Genomic DNA, 26,981 nt, shown 5'->3' with positions numbered 1-26,981 from the left:
CTAGACCCAGTGCAAATCTTTAAAGGTCTTGTTGCTACAGCAAAATATGTTACATGACGTTCAAGTTTTAGACCACACATATGCTTCGTATACACATAAAAGTACCTCTGTCAAATGAAATCAGTGACATACAAAGTTTAAAAAGTCTTCCATGTCCTCCAAGCAATAGAATAAGTTAGAATATTTCCTTCATCTTTAGTTTTATTGCTCTCAAAATTACAACAGAAAGTTCCTTACTCTGGTTTATTTTCCTAAAATATTGTGATATAACCTATGGAGCCACAAAGTCCTTTGAACTGCAGAGGACTGCAGAGTAACTGCAGACAAAAAAGGTCAGAGAAATTAAAAGTTCCCATTCCAAACATAATTCTAAAATTGTGCTTATTTTTTTAGCACTTTCTTAAGTGCCTAAGTGTCTTAGGCACTTTCTTAAGTGCCTAAAGTTGATGAATCTACATATCTTACCAAGGGTTTTTAACTGCAGATTTTTATACAATCTCTGAACTACTTCAGAAATAGCCACAGAAGTTAACTGAAGAAAACAAATGTGTAATTAGTATTCCAAAAGCTGCTAAAAAGGAGCATCCATTTTTACTGACATCAGAGCCACCAAATCTGAAACCCCCCAAAACTTCTGTAATCATCTGCAAGTCACTATTTATTCCTTTATCCAATGGTTCTGACATTTAAGAGGATTTTTATAGCATCTGTCACAATACAGCAAGTGAGAGCTGGGCTGTCACAGAAGACTGGAGGGATTAAGCACAAAAGGAAAATGAAAAATTCAGTCACCTGCTGAATAACTTTCAAAATTCAATGAAGTACTGTAGAGACAGCTAATCTGAAAGCACTTTTAAAAAATTCCATTAAATATTCTGTACTGTTCTTGGGGAGATCATATACGTATCAAATTCAAGTCTGAACGCATTCTACTGTAATCTCTATACAACAGATACTACAAAATTAACTCACCTAAATCTTGCTCTATTCCTTCTTTTTTGTTTCTGGTATTGTTGGAGGTTTTCCAGTTATTAAAGGGGGCTTGCTTTTAATTAGTAAATGGTGGGGAAAACAGGGTAGGGGAGAAATACAGGGATGGAAATCAAATAAGTCGAAGAGCTTAGAGCTTTATGTACCTCACTTTGAAATGAATACTCAGAAAACAAAACTGTAAGATTTCACAGCAAAAATCCAGATTGTCTACTTATTCCTAAAAATTCTCACCCACCTAGAACCTCTCCTTTTTCCCTGTGCAAACATAGGTTTTTCTGGTCTCAAGCAAAAAAATACATGTTGAACTGGGATAGAAGTTCATTTACCTCAATACTTTAAAGGAAAAGAATGCAAAAAGACCAGAGCCAGGAAAATACCAGGGCAACCTTCCAGAAATGCAGATGCACCATGTTCAGATTGGTCAAGCCAATTTAGCTCTGTGGTCTGGCTGCCAGCCTTGCAGGTGCTTCCACAGCCAAGTGCCGTGGTCTTCGCTTAGAGCTAAACCATTAACATTTGTAGTAGAAGCACCCTGCCTGTAGAGGAGGTATCGTGAATGGGAAGTGTCACATACTAGTTCTACTTGTGTGTTAAAAACTCCCAAGATAAACTACCTCTACTCTAAGTGGTATAATTTAATCATTTTGGTATGGTACATCCACATCTGCTCAGCTGCTCTCTCCACACTAATATAACGATACTTTTATCATTAGCATCAATGTCAAACCACTGCACTGTCTGTTTATATTGCACTAAGAAACAAGTTCTTTTTCTACTGTATATGAGAAGAGTTTTCAAACTGACTATATAATAAGTTCTAGAAAAATCTCTGCTTGCCATCTACTGACAATGTGAATAAATAAGGTTTCTACCAGTCAAGAGAATACTAAAACTATTCAGGAGGTTTCATTTGTGTTTCAGAATTTTGTAACACTAAAGAATTATCTCAACTTACATTTGCACGGCTTTAAAATTACTCTGGACTTACTTAAAGCAATGCAATACTATATGAACAATAAAGACTTGAATTATTTTTGAGTTGTTTATATATCTTAATGGATTTTGCTTGCTAGCCAATTAAAATATGGAAAACAAAGTCTTGTGTAAATCTGCCCACAAGTAGGGCAGAACCTCATGAATCACACTGATTGGTAAATTATGAGGTCTTTGTGACCAGGGGTTTATTTTCGTCTTGAAGGGGGGATGAATGTGAGAAAGCTTTGCTGTTCTGCACAATGTTTCACATGCCTTTGGAAAGAAGTAATTTGTGAAGTCACCAGTCCAGAGGAGAGCTTAGGCCAGCCCAACTAAATCTGTTCAGTGATGTAGCGGAAACTTCTCCCGCTCACCTGTCTCATGAAGGTGCAGCACGTGAGCACAGCATGCAGATGCTGCAGGTCATTGCTCTGAGCACTGGCCCTGCATAGGAAGGCAACAGATTGTGAGGGTTCCTCTACCATCTCAGTATGTGCATCATTTCTATCACAGAAAAGACGAGAAGACTAGAGTAAACAGTTCTTTACACCAAAACCCACTTGTGGGCTGCTTGCTGAACTGTCCCTATGGGTTGGACATTGAAAGCATCTGCACAGGTTGGCCCCAGGGCCATGGCCGGGCACTACTTTGGTGCCCCGAGCATGCTGGGCTTCCCAGAGGATCTCTGATCTGCGGGCACATGCACTACAGTAAATTCAACCAAAATGTCCACTGGCTGCTATAGCACAGGACTAGTCTTTACTACTGACTAGAAAACCAGAACAAAATGTAACTTACCTTCTTATGACAAAACATAACAATTTAACATGAATTTTTAATTTCTTGAAAGATGAAAACAAGACCATACATCAGTGGTGAGAACTGATGGGATCATTTGTATTCCACTGTATTTATTTATGAGAAAAATACAACAGATTTCCTCATCTTCACTGAACTCTGCTATATTCACTATAGCAGTGATTTTACAAATAACAGTTTTGCAAAACACCTTCCTTTGCAGAACCCAGCTTGGTAATGCTTTATTACATGAGGTGGGTGGAGAATTTCCTTGGGAAAGTTCTGCCACGACTTCTGTCAAAATTATCATACCTATTTGAAATATTTTTTGGAACCTATCTTCCTTCAACAATGCTGCCTACAATCTATCTTATCACAAAGGAAAACAAACAAAAAAAAGTCCCACTAGTCAGGAAAAAGGAAACCTTTGGCAAGTAACTTGTCGAGATGTCAGTGACAGACGCATTACTGTAGCAAAAGCTTTAATCAACAAATGGGATATGCTAGATAGTACAAGGGGTCATGAGAACTTCATCTGACACAACAGAATTGAACATCTGAAAGTGAAAAAAAAAAAAGACTAAGTCAAATAAAACAAATTCAAAGTGTTCCTTCACACCGCAGTTAAATCTACTACACACTGCTGCATGCTTTCTGCTAGACTACTAAATAAATTCAAGTGAAACTGTTAGAAATCAATCTAGCTATTACATCCTAAAATTTTAATGCCATGAAAGACTGGAACTAAGTCTTTTGGATACCATGGAACTGATTTCGAAAGAAAAATCCACACAAACTCAAATGTTTCATTTATTCCCACTTGTTTCTGTGCATTAAAAGTGTGTATTTGTGCAAATAAGTACACAAATGATCCATTAAAAACAATACAATAAAAACTAATAATGATGTCGACAGCATTCACATCACACCGGTTTCCAAGCTCTTGCTAATTGCTGTAAAAGTTTTTCCATCCCAGTTGCGCTCCACACTGTCTAGAACATTAATCCTCATTTCAACCACATATGCAATTTATACGGCTGACTTGTGCCTCACCATAAAAACAGATAAAACAAGCTAAAGTGAACATATTGTTGAAACATAAACACACCACCAACATCATACCTACACAGTTAGATTATATATAAACTTAACAAATTAATAGGCAAAACCCAATACCGTATGGGTTTCAATTTTTTGAGACACAGTACTCTTGGATTGAAAACAAGTGATTAGATGTACTGCCTTAAGACACCAACCTGTGTCAGTGATGATGTACTTTCAGAGTGCTGAGGCAGCACTTGTACTTCAGTACCACTTAGCTGTGAATGATGATTTAGGTTACAACTGACTTTCAGAATGTAATTAGTTTTGCTTGAACATGAGAAACTTTGGGAATCTTCTCAGCTAATGTGAAAATTTTACTTTAAGTCAAATCTTTTCTCCACATTCTCTAACACAAAACAGCAAAAATCAAAAGGGTTTGTGACCAGATGAGGCCACGAACAACTGATCTGTAATCGTCCTGCTCTGAGTAGGGGACTTGAGAGGCCCCTTCCAGTCACGGTCTTCCAGGCCATCTCTGCTTTATTACTTTACTCATTAAAAAGCAAAGATTAGTCCACACTACATTTTAATGACTACTCCCAAGCTAAAAACATTTAAAATACAAATATCAGGTTATTGATAAGACTTGACATTATGTTTTGAGGATTACCAGATTTAAATTTTTCAAATGTTCCACTACTGAATATATCGTATTATATTAAAGAGTTTTCCCTCCAAAGTAATTGTTTAAAAATAACTAAACCAACTACAAAGTTCACTAAGACAGACAAGTTCACATCCTTCTGAGGTTAGTAGTAGAATATTGTCACCATTCAACAATCAGCTGATTTATTTATATTGTATTGGAACCCGAGCTTTTACAGAACACATGATGAGCTGGTTTCTGTGCTATTCTTTCGCAACAAACACAAAACTTCATTGGCAGCTATTTCTCAGAAAAGAAGGAGACTGTATTTATAATTTCCCTCACTAAATCAAAGACATTGAATCTCTACTCATACCATATGCAAGTGAAAAGAAGAACAAAACCTCCTTTCCACTTGAAACACAACACACATTATGCAACAGTACCCCAAAAAATATCTGATCAAAACTGACAAGCAATACATCTTAATGGTTCACCAAATTAGGCTCATCAACAACAAAGCATAAATTAGAAATACTCTTAATACACAAACTGGTATTAAGCCACAGAAAAACAAAGTATATTTTCTGTCTGCTTGTCCTTGAGGTATTGTGTAAGATGATAGTAGCTCTAGTTTTTCCAGGGAACTCAGGAGTTCCTCTACATCCATCATCATCCGAGCAAGTTTAACCAGGCTTCTTCATGCTTTTCTTCACCCACACAACACCCTCTCAGAGACACCACACACAACAAATTTCCTAATGTCAGTCTCATCTGCTGTGGCCCACGAGAGTTTAAACCTGGCCCATGGCATTTCAGAAGTGGGTCAGTAAAAGGGGATGAGAAAGTGTGCTTATCTTATCAATGAAAAGCATGAGTATGATCAACAGCTGAACTATGTTTTTAAGAGGACACTGAAAGGGCTAATAGCAGTAAATGTTCTCTTTGAATTGAATCAGAAATGTTAGTATTCAAATTTCCAGACCTATGATACAGAGTAACAAGACACATCTGACAATCCCTCCTGTTTAGAAAGACAGCAAGGGTGGGGTTTTTCATTTTATTTTCCTTCCAGGAATGTGTTTTCCACCTGCTCAGAGCAGAACATTCACAGTTGCTGCTGTACAGACATGGTACCCATCTCTAACATGCAATTTCATTAAGGCCTAGAGAGTCTTCCCTTATTTTACCAGACACAACCAACAGAGCAGCACTAGAGAGCTTGTTTCTTAGAAGAGCTCAATCTCCACACAGGTTCCAGAGATGATGACTCTCAATTTGGAGAAAGTTCAACAAATCTAACGGTTGATGGGAATCTGATAACACATGTGAGAAAGAAGCCAGAACAAAAGCAGCACTTGCACTTGACAGCAGAGGAGTCAGAGCTCTGTCTGCAGTAACGACTTAAAGCAGTGTCAGGGAATGTTTTGAGAAGGTACCACATCTCAGTCAACCACCCTGGGAACTTGGTGCCATGGTCCCTGGCACAGGCTTTGATCAAGGATAACCATCTTTCTGCGAAACAACTTGCAGGTTCTGCCCGTGAGGTTCTGGCACAGATCAGGGACTGCTCCCAGCAGGCAGTCTGGATGTGGCCATAATGCTTTGGAGCATAAGAATGTAACAATATGGAAATGGGTTGTTCCACTGCCAGTTGCAAAGGAGCCCCAGGCACATCCGATTCAGCATGCTCTGCAAGAGGTGTATTCCCAAGCCAAATCCTCATTTCATACACTGCTTGCTTTTGGCTTAGGATCTCCTCTGTGATGTGTAGCTTTTGTATTGGGATAATTTTTTCCAAAACCTTATCACACAGTCTATGAAGGCTCCAGGTGGCACAGTACACCATTTGAAAGGGCTGGGATGTTTCAATATGTTGTCAAGCAGAATTAATACAAAGGTTTGCTTCAATGCAAACAGATAAATGGTTAAGTTCTTCAACTGCAAAATTCAGACTCCTTTCTCTTAACCAAATACTCTTGACACATGAATGACTTTACCTTCACACTTCAGTAAAAAAGCTGAAAGCAACTTGGACTTCACCTACAGCTGCTGACCCTAAGAACGCTGTCCAGCACACTTGCAATTTCAGAAGAACCCACTGAAATCATTTTACCATGCTTTGCTGCAGGGTCATTAAACACTCAGTGAAGTAGATGGTGCCAAACCCCTGAAATACACCATACATGTATGCTGCACACCTATAGATACATGAATACAGAAAAAAACAATTTCAGTGGGTTGGAAGTAGTTAACATCTAGAAAATTAAGTTTGTGAAACACCTGTTAACACTGGATAGTCAATACTAATCAATGCTACAGAAAATGTCCTTAAGAGAAGCTAGTTTGTTGTAATGCCAAATGATGACAGAAACACTTCTTCCTGAAAATGATGCAAATAAACCAAAATTTAGAATACAAAATTTCCTAGGAAGAGATGATGAAATCCAAACTACAGAACCCAAACACAATTTAAAGAAGGACTCTCCCAGGAAACATGCAGGGATGCACAGACACTGGCACAGATGGCTTTTTTCACAGTTAATCCTCCAGGGCTTAAATGGCATCCCCAGATTTTCACAGGTTTCCCACCAGCCACAAGAAACTAGTCTGCATTATTTTTAAAGTTGAGGAGGTGGAATATGTATGTTTGTGTGTGTGTGTATAGATAGATAGATGGACATATCTATACACATACAGATATATATATATATAACAGATCTTCTATCACCAGGACCATAAAATTAAACCTTTAAGAACAACACACACAAGTGGTTGTGTGTGAAAAATTGACAACTCATTAGTCATATCAGCAATATTACTGGCACACTGGATTCATACAGATGAAAGGTGTCGGGGCTGAAAAGGTGACATCCATCACCTCAGTCCAGGGTCTCATGGTCTAACCATTTACCAATTATCAAAATAGTCTTCTACTGCAGATGTATGCAGAGGCCAAGACAGGCCAAGACACGACACCAGATGCTAAAAAGATGCCCGTTTAAAGTTTGGAGATAGCCCCAGGACATCTAACCACTGGATAATGTGTTTTCAAAATTTAGAAAAAACAAACAACAGAATATCCTTACCAGGATTCCCTTGTCTATTCTCACTGCACAGTTTCTTAGTTCCTTCTAGCACTTACAACTAGGCCATCTGTTTTTCACTATGTGTAAAAGTTTTATAAGGACGTGACCTATTGCCAGTCATTGAGACTTCAGCTTCTCAGTCTTTCTCATTACACCTTTTCAGCAATTCCAATATAGACACCTTTCCAGCTTCCACTGAGAAGCTCCCTCAGTCCTAAAAGATTTCTGGGTCATGCTCTATTCAACTGAAATACTGCTCTACACAAAACTTTGAAGAACAAAGGCACTTTACCTTACATACTAGCATTTTTGCAGCCCTGAGGTTTAATGCATCAGCAGGAAACAAACCTTTAAACAGCTCCAAAATGTAAATATTTAATAGTTTATAGCATAGGTTGTTCTTGTTGAGGAAAACAAAGACAATCCCAGGCAAACTGCCATCAATGTTTCTAAAAACAAAGGTGTACCACAACTATTTTCCTCTATCTGGTCAAGTTTGGGAAACTAGTCTGCTACCGAGGAGTGGCATCTGCTGGCAGACAGGCATTTCACAAAGATCAGATTCATGGATACAATTAAAAAGGAAAAAAAAAAGCCAAATCAGAGTTCACATTATTCACTGAACAACTTTCCATCCTGACTGATAGGATGATGTTTTTCTCAACAATGTAACTCTTTTCAATTATGGTACTGAATTGCCCATGAACCAGAATGACATCCCGAGTGCTGTCTATAAGATTTCTTTTCGCTAGTCAATCAGCAACAGAAGTGAAGGACAAAATACATGTTTGTTATTTAATTAAAATCATTCACATCATGGACCTCTTAAATAAATCCTTACTATGACTCACTGTAATGGGTGCTAAATAGCTCGCTAGGGTACTTCACTGCAAACAATCAACTGAGTTTAAAAATTCAAGAGGCCCAGAAAAAAACTGAATATCATGACTTGCTGTATGCCTTAAAATTAATTCTAAGCATTAAATGAAATTTAAACTACTGTAAATGAAGTAAATACACAGAACACGTCACTGAACATGAACCAAAATATCCTTAATTTTAGAGCAACCTGCTTGTACTACAGCCTAAAGCTGACCTACACTTTCCATTAGGTGTTATTCCTGGAACTGAGGCAATCTATAACTTTTTGGCTTAAAATATCATAGTGGATGACTAACACATGCCATTCTGAAAGGGGCAGAAAAAACCAGAGACTCAGTTTAAATGTTTTACCCATGACCAAGAACAAGACCAGGAATAAATAATATTTTATACTATATTTTCACTTACAAAGAAAACTTCCTACTCTACCATGCTATATCAAGATATTTTGCAACAGCATCTAAAATGTGGCATTACTAACAATATAGTTTTTCATTTAGTGAAAAAAAAAAAAGGCATATTGGGCTATTACTATACACTTCCAAAAATATAATCACTTTAAAACTCAATAGATCCATTATGAAAAAAAAATACAATTTTAAAAAAGAGAGGTTTGTATTTACATACCAAGGCTCCATCTGCTCTGGGTGTACTCTCCTGGGGGCAATTGTGGCTGATGAGAATTTTGTAATGACTCCCCTCAGCTGTCAGGTTAGTCAGATGAAATCAGAGCAGAAAGCTACTGTGGTAATGATTTCCCTTCTTGATACCACAGTAGCAACCAAAGGTGTGCTTTAATGTCATATATGTCATAATATATGACATTTGACATCAGATCTGCACCTAAAGGGAACATTTGGTTATCCAACCACCATTATCCAATATTGATTGAAACACCAACAATCATTCAATTGCTAGATTTTCAGAAATTAAAAGAGTCTGCTGTTAGTAAACACAAGTCATGCTCATCACTCCACTGAGGACCTGGTCACAGCACTTCCCAAGTCCCTCTCAGCCCCACAACATTAGAAGCCTACAGGTGGAAACCAAGGAGCTGCAGTACGTGCAGTGTGGAGTCCAAGCCATAGCCTAGGCACAAAGGGTATTTCCTTGGGCCAAGAACACTTCCTGGAAAATTTACATCACTGCTATGGAGTAAAATAAAGAACAAAATACTGTAAAGTATGTCAGAACTATATATCTATTAAGAAGTACAGGAAGAAGAAAGTATTTAAAGTGATAATGTGCCAGAAAAAAAAGCCTGAAGAGGAGCAAACGAAGCAAACCTATCATGTTGGACTGTTTAACCACAAGATTATGAGAAAAACACCTCGAAGGACTCCAAAAACTTTCCAACTGCAGGAAAAAGGGAACTTTTACCATGCCAACATCTGTTGAAAAACGCAGATTCACAGAATCACAGAATTGTTAGGGTTGTAAGGGACCTCTAGAGTTCAGCTCATCCATCGCCCCTGCCAAGGCAGGGTCAGCTAGAGCAGGTTACACAGGAATGCGTCCAGGTGGGTTTTGAATGTCTCCTGAAAGGGAGACTCCACAACCTTCACACACCAGCAGTCTATAAAGTTCCTAGAGTGTGATAATGATATTTTTTAATTATTTAAATATGTGAAGGCTACTGCAGGGTATGTATCTTAGGCTGGTTCTCCATTGCAGGTCTGACTCATCTACAAATCTAATTGTGAAAAGCAATTTGAGTAAAAATTATTACGAAACGAGAGATCAGCATTCTAAAAAAGGAAATATGAAAGAGACTATAAAACACCTCTTTGAAGAGAGATCAGATATATTTCTCCAATAGAGAAAAAACAAAATAGGCTTCAGAAAATCAAATTTCAGTACCACTGGGGAACCAGAAGTGCCAGGGCAACCCTCTGAGGAATAACACAGTGTTGTAGGTGTCCTTTTCCTGTGATAGGGTAATTAAAGGGTAGCCGTGCCAAACATTGCTAACTATTGGGGTACCTGCTGCTGTGTTTCATTACTTGGGCAGCAAACTACCCCAATGCAAATCCAAACTACAATGCACATTATGAGAACATTATGACTAAACCAGGTGGAAACCACAGCAAAGTTTTTTAATTGAAAACCACTCTCAAAAGCTGCAGCAGTAAGTTAGCAATTCTCAATATGTATTTCAATAAATAATTTAACAATAACTGAATCTGTGAGAATTATAGTTTATATTAGAAAATTCAATATCCTACTTGTTTCTAGTACAGGAACGAGACTTCTCTATTTAAGTATTTGCTGCCATCATGTGTACACTTCAAAAACTGCAAACGCACGAACAATACTCTTTTATCGAGTCAAAAATCAGCTGTGAGTACACAGAAGGGCATTACAGGCTTCAGTCAGAAGGTGATGAAGTATCAAGGATGGCTAATGTAATTATAACCTCAATCCAATTACAAAGACCACATACTTCCACTATGTAATCAAAAGAAGCAAGAAACTCATTATAAGTAAATGGTATTTGGTGGCCCACAAAAAATAAACCAATTGCTCTGGTTCATTCCATGCAGATATCAAAACTACCAAAACAATTCAATACCTTCAGCCAAGACATGTCCAAAACAGCAGTAGTGATGGGGACTTAAACCCTTCCACCAGGTTTCCTATGGTTCAGGAAGGAAAAAAAAAAGAAAAGAAATAAAAAATAGACCGTTGCAGTGACCTAATGCTCATTTCCTATAAATTAGGAAATAGAATAGTTCAGCAAGAAGAAAAAAAATACTATGAAATCACATAAAATTAGTTTACCAATTTTACATCATTCAGTAATTCCCACAGAGCAAGGGAAGATGCATCTACATTTTAAGGGTCTGTTGTTAGCCAGTCTTGAAATACGTGTGCAAGATCAATTTAGAACATATTCTACCAGCGTAGCTAGTTACTGCAGTGAGGAAAAAAGTGCATCATGCGCTCTTCCACCTCAGACTCTCTCTCACTACTATCCCTGAAACAACAAAAAGCAGCATATTAACAGGACTCAAACTCCCCACATATCAGTAAGCCTAAAATTCTACACTCAGTAACTCTGCCTCTAGTATCACTTCTAACTTGAAGTGATATAACTTGAATGAGAATACCTCATTACTTAACATTACTTCTGGAACTGACCTTCAAAAGCTATAAATTCAAACATTGTAGCAGATACTATGATTAAATATGTTTTCCAAATTATATCCTTCAAAAATGTAGTTTGAAATTGAGACACAGAAACAAAAAAATACTTCAGGAGAAATTTTCTGCTCAATGGATTGCCAGGAGTGAGCTGTATAAACAGCAGGATATCACTTGGAAGATCTATGTGGTAAAAACAGTCAGCTTCAGCCTTAAAACAGCCAAAGCTCTTGGTATTACAAAAGACAGATAAAACAACATGAAGATTGATAAAGATGCTGCTAAATACAAGATTATGAAGCCAAAATGTGAGACTCAACTTTTTGCAAAAAAACTATCTCAGATTAAACGACTGAATATTGAACTAAATAAAAACCCCTTCACCCCTCAATGTGTACACATCAGTATGCCCTAAGTATAGCAGTAGATATACAAATCTGGGCCTTTAAAAATCCTCCAATATGCATAACTCTACTTGTTCAGACACCTCACATTATGCTGAAAAAAAAAAAAAAAAAAACAGTTTCCAAACAATTATTCAGATGTGCTCCAGGTGCCATTTTAACTTTCAGAAAATATCAATTTTGTGTTTACACAGGACAGAAAGGTACATCTATACAGTACGTGCAATTACAGCACTCATAATATTATTGCAGTAATTACAAAATGTGGTACTTGACAGCACTTGTAGAAAGTTGGCAGTGTTTATAGTGTTGATACTGGAAATGCACTGACAACATAGTAAAACCTACCACGCTTACAAAACACTACATGCTGACAATATTGACACAAGTAGCAAACAAATGCTAGAAGGAAGGTGTCAATAAAATACAAACAAGCAGAAATCCTTATAAATTTGCAATTTCAATTTGTATTCAGTTTGTCTGTTTGACCCACTACATTGTCTTTAAATGCAACAACATTCAAACCTTGATATCTTCATCTGAAAACCTAGCCTGATAAGGTTCTCTCAATTCTACTGTATTGTACTTCAAATACTAAAAATAGACTGTGCTGTAACACTGCGGGCAAAACAATCAGAATACCCATCTTCTCCTCTCTCTTTTTTTTTTTTTATTTACATGTAAGAAGAAGCAACAAATCTAACAGGGATTTGAATGCACAAAATAATAGATTTCTGATCACTGCAGCTCTAACTTGAAAAAATCCAGAGGCCCTGAGAATTATGTGCCATTACGTATATAATTTATACATAATAAAAGCTTTTGATTCCCTAAGTTTCAAACACATACACAAGTACAACAGAATGTTACCCAGTGTGGTTATGCACATGTTGTCTCATATGGCTTGGACAGAATTTTATACCACCACTAGATGGAAACCTGAATTACCTTTTAAACTGACAATTCTGTAAATGCTCCGTTACTGGCTCTCCTTCTACTGTGTCTGGCTATTTTCTCATTTAGAGAGCTAATCACACGCTGTCTGTCACTGACCTGTACTCATTAGGAAGGTATCCATGGAGCAGAAATACACAAAACTTCTACAGTATCTTCAACTCTGAGAGCATTAACAGAAATATGCCCTGCTCAGTTCCCAGGCCAGTGCACTCAACGTAAGGAATAACCTGTTGCACACATTATTTACCCCACTTCTACAGCAATTTAAACTTCTCAATCTAGAGTTACAACTAATAAGAACTGCTGCAGTCTGACAAGAAATTTCAGTAGGGATTCACTTAATAACACATCATATTAATAACATCAAAGGCACGTTACCAAATCATCTGAAATTTATAAACCTATTTGCACATCACGTATTTATACAAAGTTTCATCACTTCGATGGAGTTTACTGTGCAATGTAACTGAGGTGACTGGCACATACAAGTGACTGGCATTACTGCCTGATGTGACTCCTATGACTCAGATATTATTTCCTGCTGTGTCCAAACAATTGCAAATAAAGACTTCAACTGGCAGACAAGCACGGTTAATAAGACAGCCATCTGACCAGCTACATGCAATCACAGATACGATAACACAGAGATAATTGGCATAGTAACATAACAGAAGCACTGAGAGTACTGATGCCACATCATATAAGATTTTGAATTTGGAAAATACAGTAAAGGTCTAAACCCAGTATGTACACAGAAAAAAAAACAACCCACCAAGAAATCACTGAGCTTAGCAGTAGGGAGTTGAACCTGAAAGAGAATGACACTGTTTTCCAGGTGAGAAGTACCAAATGCCCCTTCCTGTGACAGGAGTGCACCACGCACAAGCCAGAGGGTATCCACCAGGCTACCCCAAGTCTCTCCACATGAGAAAGCTCCCAGACTGCCTGGATTCTCCATGGAAGAGAAGCAAACACCAGCTCCTGCTTCTAAATCCAAATCTGAAAGAGCACTGAAAGGATGGAAGTAATGCCATAATATGAAAAAGATCTTATTACTGTGAAACTTTGCAATAGGGATCCACGTGTTCAACCTTTGCTTTTATTTCTTTGCTCAAAAGGACAATTGTACATGAACACTGGTTCAGGAAACTCTCCAAATCACGGGTCACCGTGACAAAATTGCATCTTACACAAAGGCAGACTTCAAATCTTACAGCAAAGCAGGCCACCAGGAACGCCAGGTCAGAGCAGCAGGCTGCTTTCTTGTGGCCAGTCATACCCAAATTCTACATGCTCTTCAATTTATCAGCCACAACTCCATGGCTCTCAGAAAAGCGTGAAATTCTTTCCTGCCTTTTGATAAATATCAAAGAAAATAGAAGGAACTGTCTCTAATTTATTTCTTACAAATCAATAACCAGTGAAGACCATAAGTGGGGACTAAATACATAAGGCTCAGTAGGAATTCACTTTTAATAAGAAGGTTTTGGTTCAGATAGCCATAAAAATCACTAAAAGCAAATTCTGGTATCCAGGAATGTTAAAATGAAATACTACTCTTAAATCCCATTTCACAACTTTTACTATAGTCATAAAATGGCAAAAAACTTAAAGACATATTATACTTTAAAAAAAATGTATTCCCTTGTCAGGTAAAGAAAACATCACTTATATAATCTACTTCACTGAAATTGAGAGCATAATACACACAGTCAGCAGCAGTTTTAGACTTTTGCAACCCATATTATTTGGCAAAAGACAGCACAAAAAGCAACCCACACATCCCATTCCCATCTCAGTGTGACTTCAGTACTGGCCACAGCTGCTTCTTCCATGTTCTTTGACTATTTGCTCTTCAAACTCTCCTGTCAACATTTTGACATATTTTTCAGCGTCAGAAGCTTAAAAATAAAGTGGAGGGAAGATCATACTAGCCCAAAGAATTGAGAGGCAAAGAGTTCTGTAAGTGTATCCACACACAAGCAGAAAAAGATACATCAGAACACTATGTCCTGAGAAATATCACAGCAGCATCCCACAATCATCCCAGCAAACTAAGTATTGCAAGGGACCTGGCTAACTGAAAACAAATTTGATGAAAGACTATTACTTGTATCGCATCAAATATTATACTAACTCCAAAAAATCAGTCACTCTTGAGAGGCTATGTGACCAGGTTCCCCAGACAGAGACATACTGTTCTATCTTAATTTTACCAATATAATGCCTAGATTTGTTATGAAGAATGAAATGTCATCTTTCTTCGGAGTATACAACAGCGGATGCCAGCTCCCAAATCAGTCTCAGTTCATTTGAAAGCTTATAAAAAGGCTTTCAGAGTCAAGAGTGGCCAAAGCATTTCAAAGGCAATTTATTCAATCTGTTAGATGTGAGAAGATGCCACGTAACTCTGAAGAATGATTCTGTTCATCTTCAAATAGTCCAGGCCTTCTCATCTACAGGTCAGGCTTTATAAAAAAGCCAAGTATGAAATGGGTATTCTCAAAATTAAAAGATAAATTAGCTTAAATGTGAAACAAATGGTTATTGAAATTACTTAGCTGAATGTTCTACTTATTGTAACCTGGAATGAAGTGATCAATACTATCTTATATTACCTGTCTTAAGTAAGCAGTCTCATCAGCTACCACATGATTTAGAAGACTGTTGGACTAATTGACTTATCATACCTGGCAACATTAATTCAATAGCATTCCAAAGTAATAATCACTATCAATCTAATTATATCAGCAGTCTCCTGTAAATGAGTACCAATTATTTTAATTAAAATATTAAATATTTAGAAAATAGATAGGAACATATATTAATAATTTATATACTTAATTTTAATCTATCTGAACAAGCATAATTCCTGAACAACAAAGCTTACTTTCTTTGTATCCCACTTTAATATTTTCCATCAGGTTTCAAGACATCAATCTAATACCAGTGAAAAAAGCCCTATTTATATTGTTCTACTTTTATATAAGTGTATATGGGCTTGCAGACTATTATTAGTCATATTCACTTAAGAACTCTTCCAAGAATATTCAAGTGATAGTTTCCCTATTTTGTAAATGCAAACAGGTCAGTTTGGGTTTCCTATAAAACTACATTAACCGTCTATGTGGTCGGGTTCTAACACTAAACCCTCAATTCCTGTGTATTCTAAACAAGTGAATCCCTTCTCATCTCCTTTACAGGAAAATTACATGAATCACTCACATACTAAGGCAGTATCATTTGGGAGATTTTTACCTTTTTTTCCCCCCTTTCTTTTTAAAGCTAATCTAGAAATCTCCCTCCAGATTCTTCACCATGTTTCACAGGAAATAAAGGAAACTTGCTCAGCTTATGAGAAACAATCTCAGAATCATTTGAATTGGAAAAGACCTCCAAAATCATCAAATCCAACCTTTGACCAAACAACACCTTATCAACTAGATAAGTGCTAGGCCCAGTAATTTCTTGGACACTTCCAGGGACAGTGAGTCCACCACCTTCATGGGAAGTCCATTCCAATATTTAACAATCCTTTCTGTGACAAAATTCTTCCTGATGTCCAATCTGAACATCCCTTGGTACAGCTTAAGGCTACATTCTCTCGTCCTGTCACTAGTTGCCCGGTGGAAGAGACCAACCCCCACCTTGCTACAACCTCAAATCAACGTGCTCAGTTCTCTTGAATCAGCATGATTTAAGTACCAAGGGAGCAAAAAAATAATTTGAGGCAACCATAATGTGATTAGAATACCAGGCCTGCTTTCTAAACAACTAGCAAATATGAATCAAATTGGAGGACAAGAAAGCACACCACAGGCTATGAACTAGTATATTCAAGCACATCCAGAAGGTCTGACTACCCAAAAAAATCCTGAAAGGTTTTAACAATAGTCAAGTAGTTTCATGTTAAAATAAGCCATCCTTGAAAATTGTCATTCAAAAAGCATTTGGGATGGTTTATTAAGATTACATTTCATATTGAAGTCCTCATTCAAAGTCAACAAACATCGATGCAATCATCATATCCATAATCTTTATCCTCTGATGAATATACATTAAGATATACTATTTTAATATAAAATTATGAGTACTAATTTTCTGTAACATGAGACATCAAGCTACTCTGTACCAGATGCCCTGCATGCAATAGAAGACACAAGGAAAGAACATTTCCAGATGCAAGTTGAATACTGATAACACCAAAGTGCATACAGCAAGGTATATGCTCAGCCTTATGAACAAGCAAATTGGGAAGAAAAGCGCCTGACATGCAACACATAAAAATACTGTTAACAGAGCTGTAACTTCACTTCGTTTTTTTCTTAAATAAACTTAACAGGAAATTCAAAAAATCATTTTGTCTTAACGTTGTAGTGATTTGTGTAGCTGGATTTTTTTGTTTGGTTTGTTTTTTGTTTTGTTTAATAAACATAGATAAGGAGGCAAGGAGTACAGTTATGGTTCATATATGTGAAGAACTAGCATATCACCGATTCATTCACCACTAACCGCAACTCTTACGCCCTCCAGGAACTGGATGCTTTGAAGGTACCCTGGCTCTGCAAGAACTGTCCTAGAGCTTCTAGCCTATTTCTAGTCAAAAGTGTGTCCTGCTGCCAAGGAAGGGGGCAAAGAATAAAACTCAACAGAAGCAAGTGATGCACAATACATCTGTTCACCACCCACTGACTGATGCCCAAACCATCCTCAAGCAGGAAATGGCCCCACCCAGCCAACTCCCCCCATTTTATATATTGAACCTGATGTTCTATGGTATGGAATATCCCTCTGGACAGTTCAGGTCAGCTGTCCTGGCTATTCTCCCTCCCAGCTTCCTGTGGACATCCTCACTGGCAGAGCATAGGAATCTGAAAAGTCCTTGATTTACAGCAAGCACTACTGAGGAACAACTAAAACAGTGCATTATCAACATTATTCTCATATTAAATCCAAAACACAGTATATACAAGCTATTGAGAAGATTAACTCTATCCCAGCCAAAACCAGGACAGAGGACTCCAATATGAATTAGAGCCTAATTAGAGTCTACAGTTACCTAATCCAAGTTGTCTACAGTCCACCTTCCTCAATTATCTAGTTCAAGTCTTCAAGGGGCCAGGAACCACAGCATAGCATAAGATGCAAAGAAAGTCTCACAGACCAAAAATGTCAGTCTGATTTAAATTCCACCCTTGAAACAGATTATCATTTGGGGGAGAAAAAAATCGCAGAACAAAACAAAAATTAAAGATGAGAAGAGACATGTTAACTATGTGCTAATACCTCCCAGCATCTTGTTAGAAGACAGGCATATTTGCAAAGTTCTTTATACTCACACACTCAAAACAGTTATTAAATTAGTTTCCTTTCCTTGAACATATCATACCTAATAGCACTAAATGTCAGGTTTCAAAATTCAACTTCTGTTCCTCGTAGTCTAATTTTTGTCACAGTTTTCCCTATAATCTACTTCTGAAATATTTTAAAACTGAGAAATATTTTCACTGTTTACTTCACAGAAACGGTTAAAGGTATTTCAATGTAAACACTTACTTCCTTTTCTAAAACTATTTTAAGGAAGATTTTAGCACTGAAAATAGTAACCTGTAACTTGTCTTCTTAGCTCATGTTAAAACTGGAAGCAACGATGCAGAAACATTTCAGCAATATCAAGTAAACGGCAATTGAGAACTACAATAGCATCAGGCATTTGAGAGGTGGATACAAATTTCCCTGATTTGAGGATCTATCAGCTGGCAAGAGGCAATTAAAATACACTTATTTCTCTTCTATGAAGAGAATACCAGGCAGCATTCTCCCTGCTGGTTCCTGATGCCCTGGCCCAAGTTCCTTTACTCCACAAGATTTCAGCTACAGTACACAGAAGGGATGGGCCAGTTCTCCCCTCACTACCCTTCAGCTGGTAAACTGGGAGGCAATGAATGCTATCTATGGTAACCAGCTTCTACGGCAAAGCAGAATATAATTTTTTTCACAGAAAGGAAAACAGTTTTGAGATTCAAAAATACTCTCAAACCAGTAGTTCAATGAGCATGAAAATTAATGGGAAGCTTGTCTACAGATCCATCTCTTGCAGTTGAGTTCTTGTTTTAATCGAAGTTTCTCCTCTGTGAAGTGTCTACACATTTGTCTCCCATGTGGGTTTTTAGGTGTCTATTAATACTCTAGCATCTGCTGGAGTTCAGGCATGTGGGGAAAGCACCTTATGGGTCTCCCTCCTCTGCTGCTTGTGAAACTTGTTACAACCTCATCACTTCAAAGTGATCTGCTTTTCCATCCTTGGTGAAACCAGGCACTAAGTTCAGGGGAAGGGGCGTTCAGCAGAGAAGCAATGTTCACATAAAACTTGTTTTGTTAGGAAACACAGAAAAAATGGCGCTCAGAAATAAAATACAAGATCATGGGGAAGCTATTTACGCCTATGTATTTAGCTAATTATAACTATACAATTAGCTATGTATGTAGTTATAAATATATATGCATCTATATAATATATTGTTATAAATAATAAAGGCAATTCTGTGTTTATATTTGTATATACAGTTCATTATATAATTGTTGTCATTCTGTTACAGACACCTGTGTGTGCATAGCTATCATCACACACATTTGAGGCAAGGAAATACAAACTGTAAAAGATAACCTGCCCAGAAACGTGGAATTCAAAGAATTCTGTAGCTCTGTAAGGAGTTTGCCCTTCAGGGAAGCGTGCCCGAGGAGACAGAATCAATCAGGCTGGAAAAGACCTCTGCGATCATCGAGTCCAACCTCTGAACAGCCCGGTGCCCCTGACCTTGTGGGGCCTTCTCTGCGCCCCGCCGGGCCCCGCCGCTCCCGGCCCGGGGGTGCCCCGTCCTTCCCCCGCGGGGCGGCGGGCACTTGCCTCCCATTCCCGCAGGAAGCGCTGGGCCTCGGCGGGCCCGGCCGCCCTGTGCCTCCGGAACTCCTCCTTGACGTAGCGGTCGCCCAGGTCCCGCAGGGCGGGCGGCAGCGCCCGGTGCAGCTGCAGGATGCGGCGGTAGAGGCGCCGCGCGGCGCCCGGCGCGGCCATGGCGATGGCGGCGAGAGCGCGGCCCGGCCGGGCCAAGGAGCAGCAGCGCCGGGGCGGGGCGAGGGGCCGGGCCGCCTCTGTGAGCGCCCGGCTAAACACAACGCCGTCAGAAAATGCTACCGATACGCTCAGAGCCTGCGTTTTGCAGATAATGTTTAAAACATTACCAAGAAATGCAGTTGCAAATAATACTGTCTTCACCACCATATGAACAAACTATGCCCTTTATACCAGGATAGAACGTGGCACAAGTGAGTTAGTCCACTGAGCACAAGCTTCATATGCTTAAATTTGTTTTATCTGCATTTCCAAGCATAGGTGAGAGACGAGAGAAGACAGAAAGAAACCTTCCTGCCTCTGTGGGCCTGCTCGGAACTTTGTGCCACCGTGTCGTCACTACCAAGCTCCTGCTTTCTCTTACCTCCCTCTTAGAGCCCAAGCTCCAACTCCCCAGCTCTCCATAAGGTTTTTTCAGCAGCTTAACATCACATCCAGCTCACCCACGTGAAAAAAATCTTCATGAAAATCAACAGTCACAGATATTTTGGAAAAAGCAGAGTCAGGCAGTGGCCACAGTGGCAAAATTCCTGCCTCATCACGGGTGCGTGTTAAGCTCCTTCCATCCAGTCAAATCACTGGTGCTTCAAAACAGCAAGGAAATATTTCTATAGGCCCAGGTAGCGTTAAGCTTTCCCTGGATACTAGGAAATGTCATAAAAATGTATTGCCTCGTCAAAAGCCCAAGTCATTAAGTGAGAGGAAGAGAGGAAAGAGCAAAGTACAAACTATTTTGCTGACTACAATTTCTTGATGATTATTTATTCTTTTAAGCGCTGCAGTCATGGAAAACTAAAGTTCCTAGTAACACTAAGTTACTGAAGTAAAACAAAATTGTTATAGTTTCACTTTCTATCACTATCAATTTCCAGTCTTCTTCATGCCTGTGATGCTCTTGGAGTGAGCAGTTGGGCCCTGGCAGAGGAGGCCTGATCTTCAAATTTATTGGTCTTGCTATATTTTCAAACTGTATTTTCTAGACGTTTCTTTGAGGAAGAGTTTCTGGACTTAATGCATTTTGTCTACCCTGTATCCTTCAATATGTTCACAGTTTAAAAAGATTGAGGTTAAAAAACTGATTTGCTTTATCAGTTTTATTTGCAATGATGCAATTCCACTGAGTCATCTCAGTGCATTTATTTACAGAATTTATTTAAATATTTTATTGTATATTGACCACTATACTCATGGTGCACGTTGAGAGCTTTCTCCTTGCTATATCCACCCTGTGTAGCTTTTAAGAGTCCTTTCCTTTAGTGGCCTGCTTAAGCCCTCTGCTGGGCACTCACTTTGAGGCTTAAATATCAACTCAGCCAGATCTGAGACCTTCAATAGTTTCTACACCTTTTCTTTCTGTCCAGAGAGACCAAAAGCCATTTTTGTATTGGGTCTGGCTGAGATGGTGTTCATTTCCCCCACAGTGCTGTGCTTTGCATTGGTAGCTAGAAACGTGGTGATAACATAGCAGTGTTTTGGCTACTGCCGAGCAGTGCTGGCATAGCACCAACACTGTCTCTCCAGCATTCCACCCATCAGTAGCCTGGGGGTGGGCAAGATCCTGGCAGGGGACACAGCTATGCCAGCCAACCCATATTTCACACCATATGACATCAGCTCTGATATAAAAGCTAAGGAAAGGAGGACGAAAGGGGAGGCATTTGTTATTTTCAGTGTTTGCCTTCCAGAGCAACTGCTATGTTTGCTGAAGCCCTGCTTCTAGGGAAGTGGCTGAAGAGCCCTTGCTGATGGGAAGTAGACAGTAAAGCTTTTTTTTCCTCATTGCTTGTGCACACACAAACTTTCACTTTTGCTTTTGTGAATTGCGTTATCTCAACCTACAAGTTGTTTTCCATCTTATTCTCTCTCCCCTGTCTGGCTGGGAAGGGGAATGATAGAGCACCTTAGTGGCCACCTGACATCCAGCCAAGGTCTATCCACCACACCCGTCCTCTGGGGCAGGTGGTTCCTGCCCAGGAGAAGAGGAGAATTCCTTCAGCATCTGTGCACCTCCAGGCTGCTTCAGCTGCAGCTCTTGAGCTTCCTCCTTGCACCTTCCCTAGACGCTGCTGGAGAAGTGAGGAATTTGCCAGTAAATTCCCCAAAGTCCTTGAAGATCTCTGCACTATCAGGGAATTTGGAGAGGCAGCAGATGCAGTTGAATGTCATATCCCTTGTGTATGGGCACAAAAGGACTCACCATCAGAACTCGTTAAGATATAACATGATATTAGAGGTATTATTTCCATATAATGACCTCTCAATCATCAGTACACAAAATATCTGTGCCACAGCTTGACTCCAGATACAGTTTTAGCTAACATTCATGAATATAACTCCTTAGCTTGTTACTTGCAGCTGCCTGCCTCTGCTTCCAGGCAGCACTGCTTCTGTGCAGGGCACTGTGGCATCCATGCTGCTGTTCCCAGTGTTCGACAGCCTGGGAAAACTTCTTAGCTTGCACCAAAGAAAGCAGCACCTCCGAAGAGGGATTTATCCCACCCCTTTTTGGGCAAGTGGAGGAAATTAATCCCTACTTCCTTTCAGATGTAAATAGAAGGATGTGCTGTGGTATATGTGATTTAGTAGCCCACAAAGGATACTGTATCCAACTCAGCTTTAGCAAGCACCCTGGCTCAGCGTCAGTTGTGCTGAAACTGGTGTGAAAGCTACAAAGATACTTGAGTGTCTCTGTGCCATTGGATCTCCGTAGTGCCTTTGGATCTGGGGAAGCAGTATCTGCTCTGCCATTAGGGCACCATAAAGGCAGGCAGAGTGACTCAGACAATATACTAAATCTTTATTTACATGGCTAGGACTGTGTGAGGTAGCATCTCAGCCTTTTCCCAAGGATATATGAGAAATTTGTGGTAAAGAATGGATGCAAAGTGGTCTAGTTATTTTTCCATCCTTCTGAGCTTTTGACCCTGTGAATCTGCCAGAGTGGCCATGTTGTTTGCTACAGTCCTAATTCCAAATGTAGAAAGACTGGAGGAACACTTCCCTGTTTATTTTTTCCTTTTATCAGTAATGTGTTGACTAAAGAAGATGAAGCTGAAGTATTTATTGAGCTGTAATTGCTGTAATTTTTTTAATTATCAAGAGCATCCTGAGAGAAGTTCTTTTTGTGAATCAAAATAAATGATTAAATATAGAATCCGATGATGTGATATTTCTTTCTAGAACTGTTGGTAGTCCTGATGAAGCTAAATTGTATTGTCATATTTTAAAAAACCAGAATAATCTGCAATCTTCTTCTCTAAACTGTGGGTAAATATTAAAATACAGTCCAATTTCCTGCTATTAAAAAAAAAAAAAGAGCATGTAGCTCTGTCCCATATTATATTTCCTGTTTTTGCATTGTGCAGATCACAACAAAATTGCATCCCTTACTTCAGAATTATGGAGTTTTTAAAAAACTCTTTACGTATTTGAATAGATTCAAGACAGTTTCTTTTTGCATACTATTCCATACCAAGGTAGACTTTTCTGATTCAAAAACCAAGACAAAGATCTGTTATGACAGCACAAATTGCCTACTAAACATTCTGCGGCATCTTCCAGTGTGCCTTGTAAACTAAAAAGACATGGAATTATCCCTGCTTTGTGGGAAACAACTGCAAAATTAATAGTTTCATAAATGACTTAGAAAAAGCCATGGATAATTAGAGATTCAGAGGGTGCTTCTGCCTCTGTCAAAGTAGAGTAGAGCTTTGTCCTTGACTCAACAGAAAACAAAACCAGTCCTAGCATGGGATGGTCTGCTTCAAAACCCCCTGAAAGTTGGACATGCAAACTACTATACGTAGATGCTGTTAAAAAAGAGACCAGCTCTTTCACAGGCTGATGAAGATACCAGTCATGTTTGGTGTTGGCTGCAGAGGCAATTGCCTGTCTATGTCTGGTCCAGGTAAAACCAGCATTCTTCACACAGTTAGCAGGGTAAAATAGTGAGAGCAGGACAGATGGTTTTCTTTCAAAAGCTCAATTTCTGCGAGGAAAAAAAGATACCATAATAAATGCTGTTTAGTGTAACTCATCAGGATGGCTTCAGGTACTCGTGTATGCATCTCATAGTAAGATGAAACCAAATAATAGAATGTATTTCTTATGAAATAAGTATAGCACATGACAATTTTGGAAGGAAGAGACAGACAGCGGTTTCTGGACTTCTGTCAATTGCATGCTTGGTACACTGATAGATTTTGGACATTTAAAGGAAGTTCTGCTTTGGTTCAGTTTCTCCTTGAGCTGCTCATTCATTGCAGGAATTCTTGTTCTTTCATCAGAAGCACGTAATCTGTATCATCCAAACCAAATTTTTTTTACTGTTTCTGAGAAAGTTCTGCTTGCCTCCTTCAGACTTGAAAGATGCCAAGTGTGTTAGAAATCTTCAGAGAATTTAGCTACCAAACTTTATCAAGTTTCTGATTGAATATGTGTGAGCAGAGCTTTGCAGGGAGTCAAGTGTAAGCAACATCACCCCAGAGGAGTGGCAGGCTCATGCATGGACCATCTCACTCATCATCTCCCCACTTTCATCTCCCAATAGATACAGTAGTCCAGTGCCAAATTTCATAGCATACAGGCACCAGCATGTCGCAGGGAAGTGTTGTGAAAGAAAGAGAGGATTGTGATGAACCCGTGTGAGTTTTCTCTAATCTCATTTCAGAAACATCTATTATTCAGCAGAAATTTTGTAAAAGTTCAACTCAGTGAACTGATCCAAAATTAAAATTTTGGGTAGAATGATTAAAGAACATCAAAACTCAATGTAATGGCAGGCAAGATGGTTTTAGGGGGAAAATCCTACACCTTCCTTTATAGATGGTGCCAAATCAGACTGTGAACTAGAAATCTTTTTTTGTCCTTAAGCTATTAATGTTTTCAGCATTCAAAGAAAACACCCAAAAGACTGCCTATATTACAAAACAGTTTTTCTAATTTTGAAAATTCAAACGTAATTTGAGAATGTCAGTATTTAGAATCAGTGTGTCTTCTCCTTTTATGAACAATCTTTTTGGTAAATACAGTACTAGTTCACTTGATTAATCTGCCACATGTGCTGTTCTGTTCAACTGCATTAAAATTCTGTAAAAGATGCAGTATTCTGCAGTTAATTCACACAGTAAATTGATTAACAGTAGAATGTTGCTGCTGAAATAAATAGTTTGAAAGCGTACATTTTGTTATTTCAAATATAATATAAAGAGTATATTGTGTTCTTGGTCTACTTAGTAACTAATCGTAAAGCTTAAACTCATGCAAAGATGCTTCCACAAATCCATTATAATTCCTTCCAGAACAACACAAAAAAAGCACAGAAATTGTTATGTTGATGCTTTTAACAGAGGGGAGAAACAGAACAAGGGAGAAGATGCCCAAACTAAGTAAATTAGTATTTTGAAAAGCTGCAGAAAAAAACATATATATGTGTGAATGCAAAAGCATAGCCCAGCCTTGGAGCATCAGGAGCAGAACACAAGTGATCCCCTTCCAAACAATGGCGTGCATGGCTCCTGGAAGCTCCAGATGATGTGCCATCAAACCCCAAAATCTAAACTAAGGGAATAAAGCTAGCTAGGCTACATCACTTCTAAGCTTTTAGTCCAGCTTCACATTAACCCAAGGGGAATTTAAAGCACAGCATAAACATGTGTTTAAATGAAGTTAGAAGAAAGCTTATTGTCCTGTCTCCTGTTTTAATTAAATGTGTTTTATATTAAAAGCATAGCTTACAAATGCAAGCTGTGTGGTTTCTCTGGCAGCATTGCAGCTCTAAGTAAACACACCATAGTATTATTTTGTTTGCTTTCTTCCCTAATTAAGTTTTTTAAGTTTCCTCAGCTCTCTGTGTGGCTGCTTCAGTTTTGGCCGTAGTACTGAGGCAAAGGAGACTGGAAAGAAGACTATGCTTTCTCTTTCTCCCTCCATCCACCAAGTAATCACAGATCAATTGGATCTCCTTTCTCTTTTTTTTGAGATATATAGATGTCAGACTATATGTTGCAAATAAAGCATGAGCCCTCTGGATCATACCAATCTGGGAGCCCATACCCTCCCACTGAGAGAGCTGCAAGCATCCAGGCACACTTCAGAGCAAAAAGCAGGACTGAACCACAAAATTTGAAGGCAAACATGAATTTTGACAGCCTTTGAAAGTGTTTGGATTTCTCTTTTTTCCATCCTCAGAGGCTACAGATTTTCAGGTGTTAGTGCTTCACAAATCCAGATTGTGGTCTGCTGTTTAAAATGAAACATGCATAATCCAACATCATTCATTATTTTGGCATAAATAATGTGCTATCAGCAAAGTACATGTCCCATCTCAGGCCTCTAGGCCTTTAACAGCCCTCTGAATGCATCCAGTCTGTCCAGGACAGTTTAACATGCAGGCCAAGTTCTGGAATACTTAACTGGCCTCACATTAAAACACTTGGCATCACTTTTGATGTGAAGCACTGGATAGGCATCTCTTGTCTCTATCCAGTTTCTGATGTTGTAATCAATCAGGAAAACAAATCCGATGTGAAACTGTGTAGCTCTGAAATTGTGAGTCTGTTTGTTGTGTTCCCTGCCCTGAAATTCAGAACCACACTGCAGGCTGGAGGTGTATCTGGATGGCTACTCATCCAAGGTTTATTATTACCACTGGATGTGGTAATATTTGGGATTACATTTCTTGATAGGATTTTTCTTTGTGGTTTCTTGATATACTATCACATGTTAATGGTTGATATTCAGGATGGAACTATAGGATACCACATGAAAAAAAAAGGTAGCTTTAAAATAAATACTTGAGGTTCCCTAAACCTTTTTACCCAACATCACTATCAGTGTTCAGCAATTCCTCCCTCCGCCCCCTCCCCAAACCACCTGAAGGCAGGATTGGTAGTGATCAAAAGACATGCAACATCTTA

The 26,981-nt window shown here is 38.7% G+C and overlaps 1 protein-coding gene across 5 annotated transcripts in view; it reads right to left on the bottom strand.

Moving 5' to 3' along the window:
• SDHAF3 (succinate dehydrogenase complex assembly factor 3) overlaps positions 1 to 20,026 on the bottom strand; it is a 32,432-nt gene extending 12,406 nt beyond the window's left edge. The window contains exons 1-2 of one of the 5 annotated variants that reach the window (XR_003527002.1): positions 11,000 to 11,066; positions 9,055 to 9,270 (exon numbers count right to left, since the gene is read on the bottom strand). Coding sequence is in view for 1 of the 5 variants with exons in the window: in XM_027639203.1 (XP_027495004.1) it covers positions 19,840 to 20,007 (168 nt within the window). In the remaining 4 variants the exon portion in view is untranslated. Of the gene's footprint in view, positions 1 to 2,342; positions 2,403 to 9,054; positions 9,271 to 10,999; positions 11,067 to 19,599; positions 19,738 to 19,839 lie in introns of those variants that run through there. The other 4 variants (XR_003527004.1, XR_003527003.1, XR_003527005.1 and 1 more) reach the window with 4 other exon arrangements.
• Between the last annotated feature and the right edge of the window lie 6,955 nt (positions 20,027 to 26,981).

This window comes from Corapipo altera, unplaced genomic scaffold (genome assembly GCF_003945725.1).
Source record: "Corapipo altera isolate COAL_440 unplaced genomic scaffold, ASM394572v1 44, whole genome shotgun sequence".
NCBI classification, from domain to species: Eukaryota; Metazoa; Chordata; class Aves; order Passeriformes; family Pipridae; genus Corapipo; species Corapipo altera.
This window is presented reverse-complemented; position numbering and strand designations above follow the sequence as displayed.